This window comes from Camelus bactrianus, chromosome 23, assembly GCF_048773025.1.
Source record: "Camelus bactrianus isolate YW-2024 breed Bactrian camel chromosome 23, ASM4877302v1, whole genome shotgun sequence".
In the NCBI taxonomy this organism is placed as follows: Eukaryota; Metazoa; Chordata; class Mammalia; order Artiodactyla; family Camelidae; genus Camelus; species Camelus bactrianus.
Genome location: NC_133561.1, coordinates 13,131,786 through 13,146,389, shown reverse-complemented (window position 1 = coordinate 13,146,389; position 14,604 = coordinate 13,131,786). Strand labels below are relative to the sequence as shown.

The window sequence follows — 14,604 nt, the reverse complement described above, 5'->3', positions numbered from 1 at the left end:
CTTTGTATTGCTGCTTGATTGTGCTGATGCCTTGCCTCAAAAAATAGTCGCTTGTCTCGCATGTGTCTTGAATTTATTTTAGTCTTTTGTGTTTAGTTAATTTTTGGATACATAAGGAAAGTATTAATTGGTTCTCTCTGTTGCTGCTGTTACTAATAAATACAGGCAAAGTTAATGACATTGGTGTCACTTTTCACTAATATAGTTTTTAAAGGTTTTAAATTTTAATGACGTTATACACATACACTTAGTTCAAATATATGAATTATATTGCACTATAATCAAATAGTTCTATAGCTTCTAGTAAGATGAACAGAATATTTCCCCATCTTCTTTCCTTCTATTTTCTCTCCCTACATAAATCATTTTCAGCTCTTTTGAATAAGTCTTTTGGTGTTTATTGCCATGTCTCTAAATGAGATATGGGTGTTGCTACTTTTTTATTTATTTATTTATTTTTAGGCATCATCAGTTGACTTTCCACAATGGAAGATGAGGATTTAGGTCTCTTACTTTGTCTCATAACTTGTTGGCTTTCTTGTAGCTAATTGCTTTGTTTGGTTTGGTTTTGTTGCCCTCATTTGTTTAGTTTCATGGTTCTGTCTCAAAGTCTTCACAAGTTGTTTGAATTTCCTACCGAAATGTTCACTTGCCTCAGATATTTAAGCTCGTCTTGGAAACATCTCTGCCGGGGCCTCTGGCGCTACTCAGATCTGATCCAGTTGAGTGGCCCGTTAACTTCGGAAGCCCAGCTGTCGTCCCAGGTCAATCTTCCTCGTCGTCCTGGGAATTCTCTTTGCTTTTGCTTCTGTGATGGAACATCTGGTTCCTGGATCTTTCTTCTCTTTTTATTACCTTTCTGCTTTGCTGTACTATATCCTCTGAGAAGGGGAACATGGAGGGGATGACGATTTTTGAGACCTTGTATGTTACCTTCCTCTTCGCTTTGAAATATCATGGTGATGTGCCTTAGGGTGGGTCTGTTCTCATCCATTTTTATTGGAAGAACATGTGGCTTCCAGTCTGGAAACTTATGCCTTCAGTTCTGAGAAAATGTCTTGAATTCTTTGTTTCTTTGTTTTGTTTTGTTTTTTTTCTTCTATGTTGTCTTTTTTCTTTCTGAAACTCTTCTTGAGCACATGTTGGGCCTCCTGGACTGTCTCTCTAATTTTATTTTCTCTGATTTCCATCTCATCTTCTGGCTCTACTGCCTGGGAGATCTCCTCAGCCCTGTCTTCTCAACTTCTGTTGAGTTTTTCATTTGTGCTGTCACATTTCCAAGATTTGTGCTTTGAATTTTCAAAATAACTTCCTGTTCCTATTTCACAGTTATAATATTATCGATAATGTTTTTTTCTTGTAACATCTCTTTCCTCCAGGTTGTTTATTTTGTTTTTTCTTTGATATTGAAGGCATTTCTCAGATGTCTGGTGAGCATTGGTTATCTGCTTGCATTTAACACAGGGGACTAAGAGTTATTGGAAGTCCCAAGAGGAAGATTGGCTCTGTCAGCTGAGCCTCACTGTAGGAGATCTGGCTGGGCCAGTTAGTTGAAAATCTCCATACCAGTTACTTTATATCTTATCTCTTGGGTTAGACAGTATTTTCAGAGGACTTTCTGTTAAACTGCCTGAAGTGTGAAGGCCTGACCGCCAGGGCTTTGGAGCCAGCCAGGGAAGACTGCTGGGGCTCTACATCTAGTATCGTACGTTCTCTTAATCCCCTTGTCTCTGTGCAGTACCCTCACCTTCAGAAGAAGAGTCTCTGGACTCTGGAGAAATTTAAAACCACCGATCCAGAGATTTTTAGAACTGTACAATTTTAGAACTGAAAAAGAGTTTTAAACCTTTTAATTCAAGATTTCCCAAAGTTGTCTGATCCTAACCATCTGCTTGTTAAAAGTAGATTTCCAGACTTTTAGACCATTAGACAAGATTTCAGACCATTATAATCATAGTTCTTTAGGGTAAGTGGCCTGAAAAACTGTGGTAGCCGATGTTCTGAGGGATTATTGTAATTAGTCAAGCGTGAGAAACAGTCTCCTGCCCTCTTTGTCAATTGAGGAAACTGCGCTGCCGTGCACTGAAGAAAGTTTCTCAGGTTGGGTCATTTAGTTTTAGCTTCTTTAAAAGAAGAAATTGTATCTTACTGGCTTAAATACGGAACTGAGTAGTCACAAATCAAATCTATGCTCATTCTAACCCAGTAGAAGCCGAAAGAAGGAACCCTTTAAATAGTAAGAATTAATGAATTTAAAACTCCAAGGAAAGAAAGAATGAAATAGTAAATTTAGAGAGAGGCTGGTGCTGATTTAGTACTGGCATGAAATAGAACAGATAAATAGTAACAGTCAAGGGGGAGTTTCATGGCTTTTCAAACATTTATGAATGATCCTCTGAGCATGGTTTCTTCTCTGAGTTCATTCAAACTTTCTACAATATCAGAATCTGAAAAATACTCTCAAAGCAACCAAAACAAAACAAGAAAACCCAACCAAACAATAGCAACAAGAAAAAAAACCCAGTACAAAACAAAAACAAAGACAGCCGAGTTTAATTAGCCATTAGCACTATTTTTTGCATCCTTCTGATGGGAAGAAATGACTTTCATTACTTTTACCTGGTTATAAGACTCTATACTCGCTTCTGTCTACATTTTTCCTCCAAATACTTTATTTAGTGAACTGCTGTTGTCATTGGTCATCATGGATCATTTTAAATTGAACGGTGAAGCGAGAAAAATACATCATATCTGGAAGGGGATGCTACTGCTGTTTTGGAGGTAGAGAAGGTTAGATTGTAATGAATACTACCATTCCTCCAGTTAATCTGCAAGTATGGATTGATTACCTGTATGTGCCAGGCCCTTGCTAGGTCCTGGGAACACAGTGGTCCCTATATATTTATGTATGTGTGTGTATATATAGAGAGAGATATATATATAGCATGCAGACCAGTAGAAACATCTTGTTAATACCTTTAATCTGTAGAATTGCCTTATTATAGTGACCTAATGCTATTTTGCTTTTGATGGTGATTTGTTGCCTAACACTGAATATAGAAAGTGATACTAAAACACATACAGCTCTGTTCCTTCAAAATGGTCTTCTCTGACAAGACAAAACTGAGTGTCACATTTACCCATAGGATTGTTATATAACCCCACAGGATAAGTTTTCCTTCTAATGCCGAAGTTAAAAATTGTTTTCAGAATATTTTTAATATTATATTTTAACTATTGGTTTCTTTTCGCTTGTCAGTAGTTCTTGGAAAGGAACTCTAAATCCTTCACGTAGTCTTTGTTTATGATTGTTTTTCTTTTTTCTGCTTGACAGTTCAATGTTAGAGAAGCATTAGAAGGTAAACCAAAAAATTAGTAAATGCAGTAACAAAGAATGCCAGTTAGTATTCCTGTGCTATTACTAATTTTTTTCATAAAGTTTTAAAAAATGCATAAATGTTTTAACACAAGGATGCCTTTGTTGTAGGTTATTGACCCAGTGGCTCCACGATATGTTGCATTACTGAAGAAAGAAGTGATCCCGGTGAACGTCCCTGAGGCTCAGGAGGAGATGAAGGAAGTAGCCAAACACCCGAAGGTGACCTTCCAGTTTCACCAACGTTGCTCTCTCTCTGAATGAAGGAGCTGGATAGTCAAAGGGGGCATGGGCCTGGGTGGCTCTAGCATGGTTCAGGATCATTTTCTCTTCAACATTATTTGTTAGGATTAGATACTATTTTTTTTAATTCTTTATAAAATTTTTAAAGGTTACTTTCCATTTACAGTTATTACAAAATACTGGCTATACTCCCCATGTTGTACAGTACATCCTTGAGCCCGTGTTACACCCAGTAGTTTTACCTCCCACTCCCCCACCCCTCTATTGCCCCTCTTCCCCTCCCCACTGATACCCACTTACTTGTTCTCTGTTATCTGAGTCTGCTGCTTTTTTTATTCACTAATTTTTTTTTGTATTTTTTAGATTCCACATATAAGTGATATCATACAGTATTTGTCTTATCTCTGACTTATTTCACTTAGCATAATGCCCTTCAAGTCCATTCATGTTGCTGCACGTGGCAAAATGTCATTCTTTTTTATGGCTGATAAGTATTCCATTGTATATATAAACCACATCTTCTTTATCCATTCATCTATTGATGGACACTTAGGTTATTTCCGTATCTTGCAGTTTGTAAATAATGCTGCTGTGAACATTGGGGTGCATGTATGTTTTCAAATTAGTGTTTTTGTTTTTTTCAGATATACACCCAAGAGTGGAATTTCTGGGTCATATAGTAGTTCTGTTTTTAGTTTTTTGAGAAACCTCTATGGTGTTTTCCACAGTGCTTGCTCCAATTTACATTCCTGCCAACAGTGTAGTCTTGAAGCAAAAATAGATCCTTTTATTCCAGCTTTGTGAGTTGTCTGTAAATATTTTTGTTATATAATGAAGATTATGTCCATAGACTAGCTCACTCATAGACTAGTAGGCCAATAAATGAACTCATAACGTTTCTCATAACTATGTTACATTCATAGAGTGACTCACACATAAGATACTGTGCTTCATGAAGTTATAAGTGTTCTGCATTGTAGCCTTATATGATTGCTTTTCTATGTATGACGTTAGCTATGTTTTAATTTTAAACACTTTGTTTTCAATGAGATTTCGAGAGAGAGAGAGAGAGTGTGTGTGTGTGTGTGTGTGTGTGTGTGTGTGTGTGTGAGTGTGTGAGATTGATTTGCCTTTGCCTTTATCTTACATCTGATTGGTTCAAGCAATTGAATGGTGGTTTCTGATGTGTCCTGTCACCCACTGCAGTTAGCTTGCAGGTGAAGCATACTTAATGTTTTAAAGTGAATGGTGAGAATAAAACTTTTTAAGAGTACTTATTTGTTAAGATGACAGTTGTGGTCACATAGCTTCACAGTTAAAGAATAAGTAATTATGAAGACTAGGTAATCATTAAATAACTGTTTGATTAAGAAACACTTTAAATAATGATGTGATTACTCAGTTTGATCTCTGGAATTTTTGTTATCATTTTCCTCACAAAATGTTCCATTTTTAGCCTGTCAGTATTTTCTTTTGAGCGCAGCATAAGTTGTTGCAACATACTGATTTTTCTCAAATGCTGGGTGCATTCAGTGAATAATTATTAAACACATGCTATTTAACATTTATTTTAAAGGTTCTCCTTATACACTTTTTTCTTTAAATCTCTGCCAAACAAACATGTGAAATTTAACAAATATAACATTCTTTTTATTTCCCAGATCTCTTTTTTTTTCTTCCTATTAATACATACTGAAAAGGCAGGAAATTTATCTTTCTATACATGTATACTACTATCTTCAAAATTTGTCTCTTAAAATATGAAAGGTCTACCATTTTCTGCAAAGGGGACATACCTTCCTATAATGTTCTGTAGCCACTGATGAGGAATGACTTTATTTTCTCCTTTGCTGCACAAGCAATGAGATTTTGAGGTTAGCAAAGTGGATTCTGGTCAGAGGGACACTATGAGACAAAATACTCCTACCTCTAACACTAAGGAATGGTTGTTTTAGGCCAGAAGCAGTGTCATGGGTAGACCACCTCATATAACTCCACTGGCATCGTCGGCCAGGTGGCTGACCCAGTGTCACAGAGCCAGGATTCAGACGAATAAAGATGACTTCTGTTTTTGTAAAGCAATAAAATGAGTGAATGTATAAATTTGCATCCTGGGTCCAAGAAGTTGTTTCAAGCAACCGTCTCCTCTTTTCTCCTCGATCAGAACCCCGACGTTGGCTTGAAGCCCGTGTGGTACAGCCCTAAAGTCCTCATTGAAGGTGCTGATGCAGAGACGTTGTCAGAGGGCGAGATGGTCACGTTTATCAATTGGGGCAACATCAACATCACTAAAATACACAAGTAAGAACTTTTTGTTTGTCATCAAATAAATATGGAAGAAAAGTCTTTTGTGTTTATTTGTTTGTTAAAAATTACCTAATTCAGAGCCATAAATGCTGCTGACTGGTAAATCTGCCCAGGCATAGTTGCTGCAAATTCTGGAACATTAAATATTTTCCCATATATGTTTCAATTTATTAATAGGGTATCAGAATGTCTTTTGCTTGTGATGTTGAAAATGACTATGTTATATATAAAATATCGTTTTAATGCTTTATGTTCCCTTTTTATCATGTAATTCTCATTATACAATTGCCTGGTGAAAGGATCCTTTGGATAAAATTTGTATATATATATAAAACATTCTTTATCCTAAAATCTACTTTAAAATTAATTGTTTTGTGATGAGTATGAACCTTCCAGTTATTACAGTGTGCTGCACTTACCAGTTTGTTAAGATTACATAAATGGGACGTAGTATGCTAAGATTGATCTAGTAAACTCTGAAATCTCAATTGTCCAGTCAGTACATACAGTTTCAAGTGGTTGTTAAATGTTTTAAAATATGGTATTTTAGATTTTTAATGCTTACTGCAGGTGACTTTAAAATTCGCCAGCATGTTCGCGTTCTCCATCAGCTGTGTGTGGATGTGCTCTCCTGTGGGCTGTTACTGTCTTGATAGCAAGGATTACCCTTCGTTCATCCCTTAACCAGAATGTGTCGGGCACAGATTAGCCTCTCAAATAAATGTTTGACTTGAAATTTTTCCAAAGAAAATTCCTTCTCCGTTTATTACAGATACAGAACGAAGTAATGCACTTATGGCAATTATGGTTTATTTTCTTGAAACACTTCTCAATCTTATTTCTAGAAATGCAGATGGAAAAATTGTATCTCTCGATGCAAAACTGAACTTGGAGAACAAAGACTACAAGAAAACCACTAAGATCACGTGGCTTGCAGAGACCGCACGTGCTCTTCCTGTTCCAGCAATCTGTGTCACTTACGAGCACTTGATCACAAAGCCCGTGCTGGGAAAAGACGAGGACTTTAAGCAGTATGTCAACAAGGACAGTAAGGTAGCCTTCTAAAAGACACCATATTTCTTCTTTGTTGTATAAGCCTTTCTTTAGAACTTTTAAAATTAGTTTCAAGTATTTGTTTCCTCAGATAAAATGGAAAAGATTGCTAGATTTTTGTTATAAAATGATGTAAAGGAAATACTTTCATTTTACAAATGATAGAAACTGAGGCACAGCGAGGCTAAGTCACCTGCTTGAGGACAGGCAGGCAGGGGCCGAGCTGGGATTCAGACCCAGGCGTCCTGGCTCTGGGGCCCTCGTGCTTTAACAGGTGCTGTGCCAGCGTGCCTTTCAGCTGGGTCTCTGTGCTGCTTGCACTGTAGTTCATGCTTGCGGTGGGAAACTTTATATCTGCAGAGACACCAGTCAAGTTAGTTAAAAGTTCCCTGAAGCCTGTCAGTTTATAAATGTTAAGTTTTAGAAATACATGAATACTTATTATTTTGATATTTCATTGCCTTATTGCCTTACTGTATGTGCTTAACTAGTGAAGTTTTTAATGTATCTATTTAAAATAGGAATATTACAGCTACTGGAAAAACTGCTTGTGAGGGGAGGGTATAGCTCAGTGGTAGAGCGTGTGCTTGGCACGCACGAGGTCCTGGGTTCAATCCCCAGTACCTTCATTAATAAATAAAAATAAATAAATAAACCTGGTTACCTCCCCCCAAAAAATGTTTTAAAAAATAAGTAAAAATTTAAGAAACATACCTCCCGTCCCCAAACCTCCCCTTCCAAAAAAACCAAACAAACAACAAAAAGTGCTTGCACTTGAGAGTTGTTTTTAGTGCTCTGATTTTTAAGAAAACGTATTTTGTGTCCTGTCATCTTCACAGCATGAAGAACTAATGCTGGGGGATCCCTGCCTTAAGGACCTGAAGAAAGGAGACATTATACAGCTCCAGAGAAGAGGCTTCTTCATATGTGATCAGCCTTATGAACCTGTTAGGTAAGTCATTGTGACTGAGCAGTTATGGATGGTGCTTGAAGCTCTTTTTTTTTTTTTTTTTTTTTTTTTTTTTTTTTTTTTTGCTTGAAGTTCTTACAAGAAATAATATTTAAAAAATTGAACTTTCACTAAAATGCTGTACCTACAATTCTCTATTCAGTTTGATTTGTTCTTCTGTATTTATTATTTTAGACTTTACTATAACAAGTGATAACTTTGCAACAGCATAATTTTAACACATTTTATTTCCAAAACTAAACCATCTTACTGTTCATCTTCATGTGGTCCAAGCAAAAAGGAAAAATTTCAGTGTTATCTTTGGGTAAAAATTATTACTGTTACCTTTTCTTTGTAGTGTATTTTAGTTAGATCTAATTTAGAATATAAATAGTACAGCAGGTACATTTAGAGGATGATAACAAGTTGTGTGTTCTTTTTAAACCGTAAAGTAACAGAATTACTAGAACTTTGTCTCTAAATTTATGTTCTTGTTTCTCTTGGTTTTCTTTTTTTGTCTGCTATTTTTTATTGCATCTCTTTAACTTTGTGATCAGACCTCACTCCTGAGCTCCAGGCTCGTGAATCTAACTAAGGCCTTTTAGAAATCTCTGAATAGATAGCTTTCAAGTACGTCAAACTTCAAAATTCAGGCCACTCGGTACCATCTCTGATTGGCTCTTCTCCTTTATCCTCCTTTCCAGGCAGTCAGCCTTGTGTGTACTGCCTCCCTAGTTCACAAAACTCTGTGCATCTACTGCTCTGCCTTCTTTCAGGTCCTACACATTTCTTCCTTGATTGCCAAAATAGTTTCTACGGTCGTCTCTTGCTCCCAGTTTGGCCCTTTTCTAATCCACTTTTCATATGGCCACCAGTCTAAAAATTTCAAAGAAAGAATTGTATCACATTTCCTCCCTGCTTAGTAATTCTTGTCAGCTTCAAAGTAAAATCTAAACTTCTTAGTTTGACGTATAAGAGTCTTCATGTCATGGCCCCTCCACCCACTTGAGCCATACCTTTTGTGGTTGACCTGTCCCTGATCCCTTCTGTTCAAGATACTGGACTGCTTGGGGCTTTCCAAAGGCATCAAGTGCTTTTGAACATCTTGCTTTTTCATGGAATGGCCCTACTTCTTTTTCTTCATCTGGTAACCTTTCAAATGTTACTTCTTCCAGAGCTTTCTTAAATTCCTCAAATCTGGATAGGTACCCAACCTATGTGTCCCCATTGCATCTAGGACTTTCTTCTTCAGAATATTTATCACATACTGTTGTATCTGTCTGTCTGTTTGGTCTCCACTGCTAGAATTCATTAAGGGCAGATACTGTTTTTTCTTTTTCATTTTAGTGTCATATTGCCTTTAATCAAAAAAAATCATGCATGTAAACCGCATAACACAGTGCCTGGTACTTACTAAGGCCTCATTAAATACCAGTAGTGGTGGTGGTGGTACTAAATAGAGTAATGCACAGAAGAGGGTAGGTTCTCAGTTTATTCTGAAAGAATTACTGAACTTTCTGACAAATGGTGTCAGATCAGCAGCTACATGCAAGAGTGAAGTTGGACCCTTACCTCATACCATGTAAAAAAGATTAACCCAAATATGGATCAAAGATCTGAATGTAAAAGCTAAACTATAAAACTCTTAGAGGAAAACATAAGTTTAAATCTTTGTAACCATAGCAATGCTTTCTTAAATATAACACCTAAAGCATAAACAACCAAAGAAAATATACATAAATTAAACGACATCAAAATTTTAAAATTTTGTGCTTCAGAGGACACCATCAGGGAAGTCAAAAGACAACCCACAGAATGGGAGAAAGATATTTTCACATATATCTGATAAAAGACTTGTATGCAAGATAAATAAAGAGTCCTTATAACTCAGTAATAAAAAGACATGTCCAGAGTAGACAGTTTCAAGAAACACAGTAGATTAGTGGTTGCCAGGGGCCAGAGGGTTTGGGGACTGGGAGTGATAGGTAAAGGGTACAGAGTGTCTTTCTAGAGTCATATGGATGTTTCAGAATTAGGTAGCGGTAATGATTGCACTATTTTACGTAGCCATTGAATTGTGTACTTGCAGAGGGTGGAGTTTTTGGTATGTGAATTATATCTCAATTAGGCCATATTAAAAAATATTGAAGAAATATGTAAGATTCTGTTGTTACTGAATTCTTTCTCTTCTTATTTTTACTCTGCGGCTTTTACCACAAAATTGGAAAAAATCTTTTGCTTATGAGTAGTCTCAGGGGCACTGGATTTTGCTGTACCCTGTAGCATTGAAAAATTCTTATAAAATATATGTTTTACAGAAATTCTGCTTATAAGCAGATTAGGTCATTATGTAGATGCATTTCCTCTAAGTCAAGAGTGAGACCATTAACATCCACTATTGCCATTTCTGGTGGCAGAGTAGATGTACATTTGTCTGGACTTAGCACATTCATATCTATAAAAGTTCATAAATTGAAAGTTTATAATCAGCACTGTCAGTTTTTATTTATGTATTTATTGTTTTTAAACTACTCTGATTAGCCTCTGATTTGCATAAGAGAATGTACTACTTATTTATAGTTTTGAAAAGCATTAACAGAGTGCCATTGAATTAATCTAGGAATTCAGTTTTAATTGCTGTTCGGATAATTTTGTTCAAATAAGCTTTTTTGTCCTTTCATTTTCTTTTTAGTCCGTATAGTTGTGTAGAAGCTCCGTGCATTTTGATATACATTCCTGATGGGCATACAAAGGAAATGCCAACATCTGGGTCAAAGGAGAAGACCAAAGTAGAAACAACAAAAAATCAGGTAAATATTGACTTTTATGAATATGTCTCTAATCAGTGATCTTTCTGTCCAAGGGTTTAGAATCTGTTTCTTTACAAAGGATTGTCTTCCTCACTGTTGAGACTGAAGAAGACTGTAGCTCTTTCTTTTGGGGTTTTTATCGTTGTTGATCTTTCTTGTAAGATTTCAAAATACCCTGAAAAACAAGATTTTTAAAATTTAATTTTGTTATGTGAAAGAGTAAGAAAGACTAGGCTAAAAGAATGTTTTTTCCCCAGTAGAGCTGTATTAGATCCTTGCCCAGGGTAACAGCAGTTGTTATGATTGAGTTAGGACAGTGACCTGGTATTCTGGCTCCCTGTCTGTACTTTCCTGTCAAACTCCAGGGCCTCTTGGAGAAGAGCTCCCAGCAGTCCCTGAGGTTTGGGAAAGAGAAAAAGAACAGGAACTGCTATGTTGAGGATGATGGGAAACTTATACTGGCCTCTTTCTGTTCTTTTTTCATCTTGGGGGTAATGCTCAATCTCTGTCTTGAAGAATGAGTGAGGAATCTTCCTGGCAGTCCAGGTCTGGAGGACATTCCAGATGGAGACGCAGCTGTGTCCTCATCTTACAGAATGTGGATTTGATGTGTGGAGAGTGAGGGGATTTATTGTGTAGGCCAGAAGTCCTCAGATTTCCTCGGTTAATAGCACCCCTAGTTTTCCAGTGGTTTTTTTTCATGGCACCCCTAAGCTGATGAAATTTCCAACAGTTCTCTTTATGAAGTAGTTAAGTTCAAGCAACTCAGTATATATTTATGTCCTAGTAACTTAGTAGCCTTATGGAAAAATAATACACATAAATTGCTGAAAAGAAACACATTACATTGTAAAATATTTTGTTCCTAAATGTTAAATATTTTAATTACAGTCTTGTTTTTATTTCATTCTTAAAATGACATGCATTGAAAGAAAAAAAAATACTTTTCTTTCTTTCTTGAACCTTGGACTCGGATGCTACCATGCTTGTTTTCTGTTTCCCCAATGATTTTCCTGCGATACTTGATTTTTAGCACAACAATTGTGAAAAATCCAGCTTTGCAAAGATAAGACATTGAAGGGAATATAGCACACTCTGGTGTTGAAAGCAAACCACCTTGAGCTTATAGTGTATGTGATGTTTGACAGATACTGGGATTGTTGCTCAGTCTCCCTCAGATATTTAAAATATCCCATGGTGCCCCTAGGAATTTCCTGTGGCACCCTGGAGCCCCTGGATGCGTAGATTGGGATCCATAGGCATCGGCAGTTAGGTAGTTATTGAAGATTTGGTAGCAGAGAAGAAGACAGTTTGGACAGTGGATTGGATGTAGGATTGGACGGTGTGATATGGTCAGGAAGTCAGAGGATAAGAGCATGGACAAAATAAAATAGAACATGAACTGAGGAAGCAGAACGGTAAGACAGTAACCTCTGACTTTGTTTTGATTGACTAGGTAAATAAATGGTGAATGACCTGAGCAAGGGAAGACAGAAGCACATGGTTTATTAGGAGAGATGAGTTTGGAACTGTTTAGAATGGGAATGTCATGATGTGAGCTTTTAATTTACACAAGCTAAAATCTATGATCTTAGCCGAAAGAAAATTAAAGGAAGAGAAATAAGAATTCAAGTAGGGCAGTATCCTTGTGCTGTTTGTATACCAGCAGTTCTCAAACTTTTTGGTCTCACTCTTAGAAATGATTGAGGATCCCCTTTGTGTCTGTGGATTATTTTTATCAGTATTTACCATAAAAATTAAAATTGAGAAGTTTTAAAAGAAGTTATTCATTTAAAAATAAAAACTGTATAAACCCAACTGTATGTTTATATAATGTTTTTTATGAAAAAATATCTATTTTCTAAAACAAAACTTTTAGTTAGAAGAGTGGTATGGTTTTGCACTTTGCAAAATATCCCATGGTGCCCCTAGAATTTCCTGTGGCACCCTGGAGCCCCTGGATGCGTAGTTTTTGCAAATCTCTTTAAATCTGACGTAGCCTCCAAAAAACTGCAGTGTATACTTACTTGTGAGAGAAAGAGAGCAAAAGAGACAAATTGCATCTTATTATTATTATGAAAATAGCTGTGACCTTGCAAACCTTCTTTGAAAAGTTCTCAGAAATCATCTGGGGTGAGACTTGGTGTGTGTCAGCTCAGGGCTCCGAAAGTGAGTGTCCAGCAGACGGGGGGCAGTGTCATTTAACCTTGGAAGTGTCACATAACATTACCTCTGACAAGTTGCATTGGTTGAAGCAGTCATAAGCTTGCCCAGATTCAAGTGGAGAGGACATAGAGGCCTCATGCTGGGAAGAGTGTCAAAAAGTTTGTGGAAAAGCTTTGAAACCTGCACAGATCATACCAGAAATTCAAGTACAGTTGACCGGCATTTGTACCCAGCATTGCAGTCAGCCATCATTTGCAGCTTTAAACCCTATGGATGCTGCTCTCTTCTTTGATATCTAGGTCTTTGAGGTATTTGCCTTCAGTAAACACCAGTGTTATCAAAATTAAAGTCTGTTCCAGGGTGTACCCTGCTTCAACTTTTTTTTTTTTTTTTTTTTGAGCACAAGAGGATACACCTTTGAGACATCTTCATTGGCGCTTGCATCTTCATTAGTGGCTTAATGTTAATGGAAAACAGTTTTTTTTTTAAGTATCACCTGCACTGAAGGAAGGCACTTATACAGACTTTAGCTCTTCTTTAAGATAGTCGTGTATTTCTAAAGCTTTCTCTTTAATTGTGAGTAAGCTTTTTCCTGTCTGCTTCTTCAACATAAAACATTAACACACTGGGAGAAATCACATACAAGGTGGCATGATTTTTCAGCATTGTGTTGACATTGTTCCCCTGTATACCAGCCATGAATGAGTTAGTTCACGTTACCAAAAATAAATGTAGCAGAACAGACCGTGTATGTTTGATACAGTGGCTCCCCTTTTTGTATTCTTCCCATATAATATGATACTATGCACTTATATATGCATATCAGTGTTTATGATTGTGTGTGTGTGTGTGTGTGTGTGTATGTATATATATATACACCTCGCCAAAATAAATACTGCAAATTATGAGTGATTTAAGGAAATTGAGGGGACTGATTTTCTTTGTATGAGGTTTTTGACAACATGGTGACCTCAGAACCTCACCTCCATGTGAAATACCACTTTGACATAGTTTGAGATGCCTCTTAGCTATCTGGGTGAAGATGTCTAGAAGACCATTTGGAGTGCTGGGTGTGGGATCAGGACAGAGTTCTGGAGTGGAGATGAGACATTTTGGAGTTGAATACACATGGCTTAGTGAACATGGATGAGACTGTTCTGAGAAATCAACTAGAAGACCATAAAAAAGTCACAGGGAAGGTATGATGTGAGGAGGGTTTTAGAAGCTGGAAGGAGAAAAGCATTCTAGGTGAAAGAAAAGCATGACACTGAGAAGAAAAATAGTATAGTTATTCACTCCCCAGAGGTCATTTTAGTGAATGTATCTCTAGATTTGTTGCAGATACTTAATTATAACTATTTGCATATAAATATGTAATTTTACACTTGGAATTGTTCTACAGTAATGAGTTAAAATTGTTTCACAGTATTTCATGGAGCTCTTGCCTTGTATCTGATTATCTCTCATGTTTTAGAAAATTAGTAATAATATCTAACTTATTGATATTTACTTTTTTTCAGCCTTTGTAACTGAAAGCTTTACACAGATTTATTACCTTTTATTTTCCTATCAACTTAATGGGTTCAGTACAATTTTTACCCTTCTCTTATGGTTAAAAAGCGGAACTAGCTAAAGTAACAAATTCAAGATTGCACAGCTAGCATGTGGTGGACTGGTGATTCAGTCTCAGATCTGATGAT

The 14,604-nt window shown here is 36.6% G+C and overlaps 1 protein-coding gene and 1 non-coding gene across 2 annotated transcripts in view; both read left to right on the top strand.

The window, feature by feature from the left end:
• The window catches only part of EPRS1 (glutamyl-prolyl-tRNA synthetase 1), a 56,107-nt gene that overhangs the window by 20,189 nt on the left and 21,314 nt on the right, over positions 1 to 14,604 (top strand). The window contains exons 13-17 of the mRNA XM_074351635.1: positions 3,488 to 3,598; positions 5,784 to 5,920; positions 6,772 to 6,979; positions 7,819 to 7,931; positions 10,621 to 10,738. Of these exons, the coding sequence (XP_074207736.1) occupies positions 3,488 to 3,598; positions 5,784 to 5,920; positions 6,772 to 6,979; positions 7,819 to 7,931; positions 10,621 to 10,738 (687 nt within the window). The remainder of the gene's footprint in view (positions 1 to 3,487; positions 3,599 to 5,783; positions 5,921 to 6,771; positions 6,980 to 7,818; positions 7,932 to 10,620; positions 10,739 to 14,604) is intronic.
• Positions 7,537 to 7,608, top strand: TRNAA-GGC (transfer RNA alanine (anticodon GGC)). The gene has a single exon. It is a non-coding gene; the product is annotated as a tRNA-Ala (tRNA).